This window comes from Musa acuminata, chromosome BXJ1-7, assembly GCF_036884655.1.
Source record: "Musa acuminata AAA Group cultivar baxijiao chromosome BXJ1-7, Cavendish_Baxijiao_AAA, whole genome shotgun sequence".
Taxonomy (NCBI): Eukaryota; Viridiplantae; Streptophyta; class Magnoliopsida; order Zingiberales; family Musaceae; genus Musa; species Musa acuminata.
In genome coordinates, this window is record NC_088333.1 from 3,791,449 (window position 1) to 3,801,428 (window position 9,980).

Sequence of the window (9,980 nt, forward strand, 5' to 3'; positions counted from 1 at the left end):
GGAAGATGTCTTTTTCAGAATAGATTGGTTTGGCGGCCGAGGCGGAGCGGCAGGCCAAAGTTCTGGTAGATCCTGATGTGGCCGCCCAGGCCGGCCGTGACGACGACGAGACCCCACGCGTTCGGGGGGTCGGTGCTGCTGGTCCTGGTGCTGCCGCCGCTGTACCACCCCCAGGACGAGAAGGACGAAGAGAGGGTCCCGGGATCGGAGACGACGGACGAGGCCGCCCCACCCGACGCGAACGAGTCGCTGCCGATCCCCCAGCGGGACACGCTCCTGAACTCCTCCCGGTGGGACGACGGTCCCCGCTCCGAGAAGCTCTTCTTGGAGAGAGCTGCCGCGGGTCTCCTGCCGCTGTGGAAGATGTCTTCCAGCGAGGCGGTGGAGCGTCGGGAGTCGGTGCAGCCAAGGGGTTCCTGCTGCGGCGGCCGCCGGTCGAAGCGCCCGGATGTGGGCGACGGCAGCGACAGCGGCGAGCACTGGCTTCCGGCGCTGGGCCACGGGATGGCGACGGACACGTCCTTGCAGTAGAAGTACTCGTGGGAGCGGGTGGTGGTCCAGCTTTTGCCTTTGCCCGCGGCGCCCACGACGCGCCCCGCCTCTCGCTTCCATACGTACACGTACGAGTCCTCGCTCGCGCTCACCACGTACTTCCCCTCCGATGCGTACGACGCCGAGATTTGACTGCTGGTGTTTCGGAATCCTGTCTCATTCAGAACTATCATCAAACACTTGACAGGGATGTCTCATTCTGCAGTCGATACTTCAACAGCAGAAAAGCTTAATTAAATGCATACAATACACAGAAATCCTCTTCTAATTCTAATGTTCATCGATCGCAAGAAAGATGGCACTTTGGTTGCAATAGGCATCTCTTACCTCTAAATTTGTGAACCATATTGGGGCCATCGAAGATCCGAACTCGCGAATCAGCAGAGGTGATCAACACTTGGGATGGATTGCCGGGAGCAAACTGTTTGAATACAAGTGAGTCAATCTAGTATGCCAATGCCCTGTTCATGCACAGATGGAGATTTTGATGCTAGCAGCGGAGCGGATCAAACACCTACCGCGTTCTCTTATTAGCCGATCAAAACCATGGTCATCGAAGTAGGAGTAAAAGAAGCTGCTGCATGTTACCTTGGAATCGAGGATGAACACAGTGGCGGATTTACCTGGAATCCGGTGATCTTTTTCGCATGGGATTTCTTTTTCTTGATCCGTATATCCATCTGGCCTTGTTGAGAAAGTTTACAGTCTGCAGGCATTAACCAAGAAGCAAGGAAACTGGAGATTCATGCAAGCAAAGAGCAACGCAAGTATAGGAACTTGAAAGAAGAAGAAGAAGAAGGGCCATACCGGAGGTCTTGTAGAACCGGCAGCTCCCCTTGTGTGAGCCAACCAAAGCACCCTATCAAAGATGGATTGCAACCAAATTACCAATCGGAAAAACACATGTATCCTCTGAGATCGAGCACAATAGCAATGTAGATGATGGTGGATTTGATTGCATTGCACCTGGCCATCAGGGGTGTAGCAGGCGGCGGTAACCATCTCGTGGAGATCATTCCAGTCTACGACTTGACGCTCTGGTACGCTCCATATCCGAACCTTGGAATCAAGAGAGCCACTGATGAAGTACCTGTCATCTATTGGATTGAACTGGATGCATGTCACTGCCCAATTCCATCACCGTGCAAAGACATCAGGATGAGAGCTTCGCCGGAAGAAATAAATCGTGGTGGCTGTAATGACCATAATCGTTGCCTTACCGTAGTCGTTGTGGGCGAATAGCTTCAGGCACTGCTTGCTTTCGATGTCCCATAATCGGACCGTCTTGTCCATCGACGACGATAGCAAATGCTGCAAAGTAATGAATTCCTCCTCAGGATTTTATCGACGATGAAGGAGAACACAAAACACAACGAGCAAATTGAGATGGGTCGATGAGTTGCGTGGGCGGTTCGATATCATTACGAAGGAGATGGTTCCTTGTTCTTCAGCAGAACAAGGTGAGTCCAACTCCGAATCATGCTGTCTGCATTACCTATCTTGCATCGAACGTAATTATCATGTGATTTAGAATATGGTGGCAGAGTGCAGGATGAACCTGAGATTTAGACCAGGAGAGGTCCAGGATATCATCCAGATGACCTTCCAAGGAGCAAACGGGCTTCTCTGAGAGTGAGAAGATGACCTCCGGCATCACGATGTAGTCAGGGACGGACCTCTTGCGGCTCTTGCTCTTCTTGGTGCTCTTCGAGGGCTGGGTTCCGAGGAGAGGGGAGCGCTCTGGGGATCCATCCGCCATGGACAGGCGAGAAGAGCGAGCCTCTTGGCGCCGTAGCGGGGAGGAGAGGATGTCGCATTCTTGGACTTGCCATACACGGACGACGCGGTCCTCTCCGGCGCTGGCCAGATGCCGGCCGTCCCAGCTGAACTTGATGCTCCATATGGAACCCTGGTGGGCGTGGATCTCCTGGGTCATGTAGAGGCCCGTGAGCTCCTTGTAGGACTTGCCGTGCTGGCGAACCTTCATCAGCTCCGACGAGCTGTCGGCCGACGACTTCCCTGCCGCCCTCCACCCGGCGTCCCCCTTCTCTTTCTCCGTTTTGAGCCCGGTCACGGAGCTCGCCACGAACTTGATGTTCTTGAGCCAGCCCCTTTTCTTCCTGTAGCCCGATTTGGAGCTCTTGGAGCCGTCGAGGGACGGGACGGGCTGGTCGTTGCTCTGCGGCTCGCGGCCGCTGCCGCGAAGATTCGCCCTGCGCATGAGCTCCTTGACGATAGGGGAGTTGCCGAGGAACTGCTCAAACTCCTCCATGGACATCTGCGACCCGGTCTGGACGTCGTTGAGCCGCCGCCATGTCCCGTCCTTGCCCAGCTCGCTGACCACGAATTCCCTCCCCGTATCGAGGTTCTTGACTCGGCACACCCCACCGTTGGCGGACACGAGGCTGCCGCCTTCCTTCGCTTCTTTGACACCGGCGGCGCCGCCGCCGGCTCCGGTCTTTTGCTGAGCGCTGTGGCCCCAGAGGGTTGGCGGGGCGGAGGCGGCGCGCGGCAGGGCGGGCTCGGCGGACGGGGGGGCACCCCGCGTCGTCACCAGTTCGTTGTCGGATCGGCATTTGACGATCGCCAGCTGGTTCTGCGACGGGGCCGGATAGGGAGGTGGCAACCCAGATTCCAGGGTGTGTTCGCCGCTGGCGGCGGGAGCGGTGCTGACGGCTTTCAGGTTGCTGCTGCGGTTCCGCAGGGCGGCGGCGAGGTCTTTGCTGCTGGCGAAGCCCATGCCCTGGAGGAGGCGGCTGCGGCGCTCCTTGATGGAGGTGGGCTCAGCCATCCAAACGTCGTAGTCGTAGCCGCCGAGGTCGGGGTTGTCATTGTGTTCGACGAGGAACTCTTCTCGAGAGAAGGTGACGCAGCGGAGGTCGGTGGGCGGGGCGATCGCGGAGGCAAAGGAAAAGCGGACGTCGTCGTCCTCGTCTTCGTCGGAGTCGGAGGGAAGGTCGACAAGGAAGGAGACGCTCGATGGGATTCGGTCAAGGGGCTCGAAGAAGCAGTCCTTCTCCCCCACCTCCTCCTCGCTTTCAGCCTCCTCGTCTTCTTCCTCCTCCTCCTCCTCCTCCTCGTCGTCGTGATGGTCTCGATGCGGCTGATGATGGTGGTGATGGTGATGATGATTGTGGTGATGGTGTTGGCGAGCATCCTGTGCTGACCCATGTCGGCGACTCCCGTTCGCTTGTTCTTGTTTCTTCGTCATCGTCGTTGCCGTCGTCGTCGTCGTCATCATGATGGAAGCGTCGATGGCGATGTTGGTGGCCCTTCGCGGAGGGACAACAGCATTGACCGCGCCATTTCAGGGAAGAATGCATAAGCGAAACAAGAGACGAAGACGTGAGGCGTCGTGGAGGGGCGCGAGCGGAGTTCGGACGTCTGTGCTTTCTCTTTCTTCTTCTTTTCTTTTTTTCATCCTTTTATTAAACAGTCCTCACTCCTCCAATTATTATTATTATTATTATTATTATTATTATTATTATTATTATACCCCTTTCGAAATCATAATGATGCCAAAGAAATTAAAAATTATATATATATATATATAAGAGAAGAAATTAATATACATATGCATGGTCTCCAAAAAATTCCTGCAGATATTAATTAAAGGAAATTAAACGGCAGCTAAAAAATGCTTAATTGTTTTCTCAATATAATTTTTAATTTAAAAATAAGAAATATTTTCATTACATTGAGACCTATCACTTAATGTACTAATCAACCCAGATATCTCAATAAAAAATAATTTTATAATATATTTGCGTTCTATGATTTCTCTATTATTCAAATTATAAAAATAAAAAATAAAAACTTATTGGTTTAATTTTCTTAAATAAAATATTCTACGTGAGAGCAAATAATACTGCCGAACCACTTCAATAATAATCTCTCTTCTATTATACTGCGAGAAGGAACGAAGTCTTCGTCTGCATCTTCTCGAGCTGGACATGAACGTCTCCGTCCCTCTTTGCCTAACCATCGAAGAGGTTGGAGTTCTGCGCGAGTCTCTCTTCGCCAAGAGAAATTTAGGAGACCCCGCCGCGTTCCTTCTGGCTAAATTGTTAAGGTGTTTCTTCTCTTCCCCTCCATGGCATGCAATCCAGCAGTCGCTCCAAAAATAGCGCCATGGCACGTCCCACGGGATCAGCCTGGTGCTATAACAAGTCCAAGCCCGGACCTCGACCACGTCGCAGCCTTGCTAGGCGAGAGGGGTGGCACTGCGGACGAAAGTAATGGCGTCGGCTTCTTCACGGACGGCTCTTCTGTGCTTCCTCCTCTTCTTCGGCAGCATCACCCTGATCCAGGTTATTCTCTTCTCCAGATATCGGTCCGTTAATTAACCATGAGATGTAATGGCTTCAAGTTCCTTTTCGTCGAACACCTTGTGTCGTTGGTTTCAGGCTGAAGAACTAAAGAAGGTCACCAGCAAGGTTTACTTCGACATTGAGATTGCTGGAAAACCTGTCGGTACGTATGCGTAGTTCGAAGTAAAACTACTGCTATCTCAGTCGGGTTTCCATTGAACACATTGATGAACGTGCAGGTCGAATAATTATGGGTCTATTTGGGAAAACTGTGCCGAAAACAGCAGGTATTCTTTCCTGATCATTCATCTTTGGATTCATCTTTCTCAGGTATTCCATAGTTACAACCATCATACAAGTAAAAACCAGCAAGCTAACTTTTCTTCTTCGACTCTCTCTGTTTCTGCTGCAGAAAACTTCCGAGCGATTTGCACAGGTAATGAATGCTAACCTTACTCTTCTAGCAGTGTGTGTTAGCTAAAAGAAGGTGCATTGAGATGCTCTTGTTCATAGGTGAGAAAGGTCGGGATAAATATGGGGTGCGTCTTTACTACAAGGGAAGCACATTCCACAGGATAATACCCCATTTTATGATCCAGGGAGGTGACATCGTGTTCGGCAATGGCAGGGGAATCGACAATATTTATGATGAGCCATTTGCTGATGAGAACTTCAAGCTCAATCACACTGGACCTGGTAAGCACCGCACCTGTCTAACTTGTCCTCTGTCCCGTTGCAGCAAGCATGACGTGCTAACCATCAAGCTTTGTTCTACTGGTTGGTGCAGGACTTCTGTCCATGGCAAATGCTGGCCCCGATACCAATGGATGCCAGTTCTTCATCACCACTGTAAAACTCACAAGGTACTCGACTTGGTTGAAACTGTTTACATATATATATATATATAGATTCTGCAAGAGTTGGATGATAGCTTTGTTCTCCAGGTTGGATGGAAAGCATGTTGTGTTCGGTGAGGTGTTGTCAGGAATGGACGTGGTGTACAAGATTGAAGCAGTAGGGCAAGCGAGTGGCGTCCCCAGAAGCAGAGTCGTGATTGCAGAGAGTGGAGAATTGTCTTTGTGATGTACACCATCTTGTTCTATCAGCTGTAAACTCGAAGAACATTTGCCGGATTGCTAATTGGATATGTTATGGCTCTTCTGCCCTGCATTCATCTTCTTGTGTTGATGTGATCTTTGATGCAAGTCAGAGGGATGACAGCTGATATATATATATGGAAAGAGCTTTACGTGAAACACAAACACACTGTTATTTGATGTTTTCTAAAGCATATAGAATTCGCACACGATCGAAAGCTTTCGCCACAGCAAACACGAGGAAGGCAGCATTGAGGACGTGCAGTGTCGCAGTTGGTTCATGGAAGATAGTAATCCGAGGTCAAGGTGCGGAACACCGGTGGCTGCTCCGCTTCCAGCACCTCGGCCACCTTCTTCAGGAGATAGACGTACACCACCCAGTCCCCATCCGCCGTCGCGCTCGGCATCGGCATCACGTAGCCGGTGCTTCCGCCCCATGGGAAGTGGTACGACCCGAACGCCGCCTTCCCCCACCCGAACTGCACCTCGGACACCGGGAACTCCCTCCCTGACGATACCACGCATGCCGGTCCCCCTTCCTTGGAGTAAATCCTCGCCACCGCCGGCTCTGGGCGGTGCACCTCCACCCAATCGACCAGCCCCCGGAAGTGTTCCTCGGTGGCTTCCTGCTGCAGCCACGAGTGGACCACCTCCGCCACCTCCGCCACCTCCATCCGCCGTAGCTCCTCCACGCGCAGAGTGCCGTAGGGGATCGACAGCACGTTGCCGAAGTAGCTGGACATGACAGTGTCGCGGAGGCGAGCCCGGCCGTCCACCACGATGCCCATGCGGCACCAGTTGTCCCCCGGCGCCGCCGTTATCGCCAGGGCGCGCCAGAGGTAGGCGGTGAACGCCTCGATTTTGGTTCTCCCCTTGGTGGACGACTGCATGCGGTCGATGTCGGCGGCGGCGATGTAGTAGATGCGGTTGATGGCTTCTTCGGAGTCATCAGGTTCGGGGGGCGGGAGGGAGGAGAAGGGGACGTAGAGGTGGTCGAAGGTGTGGACGACGCGGAGCGGGCTGCGAGGGAACAGGAGGGAGCGACGGAAGGCGGGAAGGCAAGACAGGGGCTTCGATGTGGAGAGCTCCGACCAGGCCACCAAGAACATGTTGGTGGAGCAGGCATCGGCGACGCGGTGGTCGAACGCGCAGGCCAAAACCAGGCTGCCGCACTTGAGCTCTGTCGCCTGTCGTGTCCACCAAAGCTCAATCAGATCATTCAATTACAGAGGATTGGCGTGATCGGTAGGTATACGACACCATCTGTTCGACAATATAGGCCACCATTGCCTGCGCCAGTAGAAGAAATAGGCCACGCATGTACCTGAACACATAGAACTCCTCCCTTCTTGGGCGGCACCAGCTTCCCCTCGACGCTCTCGCTGGGGTCGCATAGCCGCAGCGCCCTGAGCTCCACGTCCGCCTGGGCCACGACGAAGTCCACCCCGCGGTTGTTGCAGAGCAACTCCGGCTCGCCCGCCGAGTTCGCCACGACCTCGCCCGCGAAGGGGTAGTACGTCTCGAGCGTTTCCGCTAACGACGCCTTGAGCGAGCAGACCATGGAGGCCAGGGAGGGGTAGTGCTTCCCCCTCGGCTTCTTGTAGCAGAAGAAGACGCCGACGTCCAAGGCCGGTAAGAGCAGGTCCAGGTTCGACAGAGGTAGCCGGTGTTCACCCACCGGCGACGCCGCCGCCACTGTCTCCGTCTCCTTCACTGTTACCGTGTATCCTGTGCTTCTTACCATGTCTGCGTTGCTCTCGTCGTTCACAAAGAGAGTAAGCAGGAGGAAGCTACGTGGGAGTGCTCGAAGAAAAATATGGCGAAGAGGGATTCATTTATAGATCGAGAGGTAAGCTTGGCAAGAGTGTAGCTCCGGTATAGATGACCTGAGCACATCAGAAAGAAAGAAAGAGAAAGGGAAAGCATCTACTACGTTTGATTTCTTGGCCATGCACGCATGCATGATATGCACACATCTTTGGTTGATTAACCACAAGAGAACACAATTGTAGTAAGCATTCATATACTTAATATGCTTCATATTACAAGTTGGAATGTCCCTTTTGGTGGTATTTATACTTGTATCAGCAATTGTACTAAACATTCATGCACCTGTATGCTTAAAGAACGAAGACTGTAATTTTCATGTTACTTTTGGCTATTACACGCATAGATTAATGATCATCAACTGATGAAAAAGCAGAAACTGGACATGCTGACAGACAATGAAGATGAAAGTGAAAGTGAAAGATTAACCATATGTTTTGAGTGGATGATAAATTGATGGAAAAATGGTGGGTTTAGCATTATTGCAATTGGAATATCTTTGCCAGATATTAGCATATTTGTTGGTGCAACCTTTATCAACTCTAGAACAGATATAATGAGATCTGGGATGTTGTTGTGACAGATCTTTTGGAGAAGGGTGAAGGACCTAATAGATAGCTCTGAAGTCATGTATCCCCCAATCAATTCTTCTTAGAAGATCTCAGCATTGAAAAGAGAAATATCTCATTAATTCCAAGGAGTTCAGTTTCTCTAAGTGTCCTTCAAGAATGAAGAGAAGTAGAAGAGCAATTAATGTTGTCATCTATCTTCTACTTCATACATTTGTAAGAACTGACTGATGATGAGAGATCTGTTTATATACTTACTGATGGCTTAAAACAAAGCTAAAACAATCACAATTACGATTATAAAAACGATACATTCTTTGTCGATCAAAGTCGTTAATCTTTTTAACTACTTGTTGGTTGAATCACTAAATCATGCATGATGGATTGAGTGGATGTGAATGGGTAAACTTGAGAGATTATGATGAGCAATGGTCCTCCTTTCCTCCAGGAAAGAAACAGTCGTTCCATGCATGTCCAAACAAGCTGACAATGAGATTTCATCTAATATTATGAAAGCTTTTAACGCTGTAGAATCGAATGGAATGGCTTGCAGTCATTCTTGTTGCTGTCAATCGTTGTTAATGGACAGACTGCAGCAGTAAATTGAAGGATGACGACCTCTGGTTTGCTGTGGCAGTACATCACATTTGTGGAGATGAATCCAAAAGCAGTGTGATTTTTAGCACATTGTTTACACGCACTTCACCATCCTTAGGTCAGTTGTACATTTCTGAAAGATGAAATTGCTGCACATCAGATCAGGAAGAGGCAATTGCACGATCAATCTGTCATAGTGTCGTTGTTGGGCAATGTCGACGCTCAATTCTTTTCATTCATTCCTTGAGATGAACTCAATCCTCCTGCAGGGCAGTGCTTGTCAATGGTTTTAAAATGGTCATGATCATTTCGATCATAAAGTAAAAGAGAGTTCCTATCAGAATGTAGTGATAGGTCTCAATCATCTACCAACCACAAAAACACGACTTCTTGCTGATGATCGGCTCGAATCACTTCAAACTTACCCTATTAAACCTAATTATTGTGAAGAGATCAGCCGTCACATCATGGAAGAGAAAGAGAAAGAGAAAGATTGAACTTACGTGACATCAAACCCAGCAAGAGATACAACCTTACTCTCAAAACTGGCATGATGTCCATAAATCGATAGCTTGAGGAGATCGCGTTTGGTCACAAAGGAAACATGCTGTTAAAAATCAACATCACTTCTATTATGTTATGATGACACACGAGCAGCCTGCAGTAAGGACGATGCGTGCATTAGGACAAAGAAAGCTCTATGATATCGTCAGCCTCATCTCATATTTCATTCTTTAGGAGGAGAGAAATACTAAAGATTAAGGAAAAAAGATCTTTTTTACAATAAATCAGAAGCTTTTAATTCATAAAAAAGAATAGAAAAAACTGAAAAGTGGGTTGATCCCAGTCTAATAAAGTGAGTGAATTCTATGTCATTCATCACACCCTTCAAATGTCCCAAGTGGTCTGCTCAGATTATACTGTCTTTGAGATCTTGTGCCATGGCACTCTTGTGAAACTGTTGATACTGGATAGAAGTTTAGAAAACAAGCTGACAATTTTTTAGCTATATAAACAAAATACAAGAC

At 49.8% G+C, this 9,980-nt stretch overlaps 3 protein-coding genes across 3 annotated transcripts; 1 reads left to right on the forward strand and 2 right to left on the reverse strand.

Annotated features, from left to right (window-relative positions):
* Positions 1-14: 14 nt before the first annotated feature.
* LOC135678298 (uncharacterized) lies at positions 15-3,802 on the reverse strand. The gene is made up of 7 exons (XM_065190914.1): positions 2,111-3,802; positions 1,773-1,863; positions 1,519-1,676; positions 1,360-1,411; positions 1,176-1,258; positions 880-973; positions 15-703 (listed from the first exon to the last, which is right to left on the reverse strand). Exons 1-7 carry the CDS (start codon positions 3,791-3,793, stop codon positions 15-17), a joined length of 2,850 nt encoding a protein of 949 aa, XP_065046986.1. The 5' UTR covers positions 3,794-3,802.
* A 973-nt stretch (positions 3,803-4,775) lies between these two features.
* On the forward strand, positions 4,776-6,057 carry LOC135678300 (peptidyl-prolyl cis-trans isomerase CYP20-1-like). The gene is made up of 7 exons (XM_065190922.1): positions 4,776-4,862; positions 4,959-5,025; positions 5,102-5,149; positions 5,275-5,298; positions 5,376-5,558; positions 5,650-5,737; positions 5,807-6,057. The coding sequence occupies exons 1-7, from the start codon at positions 4,791-4,793 to the stop codon at positions 5,943-5,945; spliced, it is 621 nt and encodes a 206-aa protein (XP_065046994.1). The 5' UTR covers positions 4,776-4,790; the 3' UTR covers positions 5,946-6,057.
* A 56-nt stretch (positions 6,058-6,113) lies between these two features.
* LOC135678299 (coniferyl alcohol acyltransferase-like) lies at positions 6,114-7,774 on the reverse strand. The gene is made up of 2 exons (XM_065190921.1): positions 7,284-7,774; positions 6,114-7,146 (listed from the first exon to the last, which is right to left on the reverse strand). The coding sequence occupies exons 1-2, from the start codon at positions 7,701-7,703 to the stop codon at positions 6,238-6,240; spliced, it is 1,329 nt and encodes a 442-aa protein (XP_065046993.1). The 5' UTR covers positions 7,704-7,774; the 3' UTR covers positions 6,114-6,237.
* Between the last annotated feature and the right edge of the window lie 2,206 nt (positions 7,775-9,980).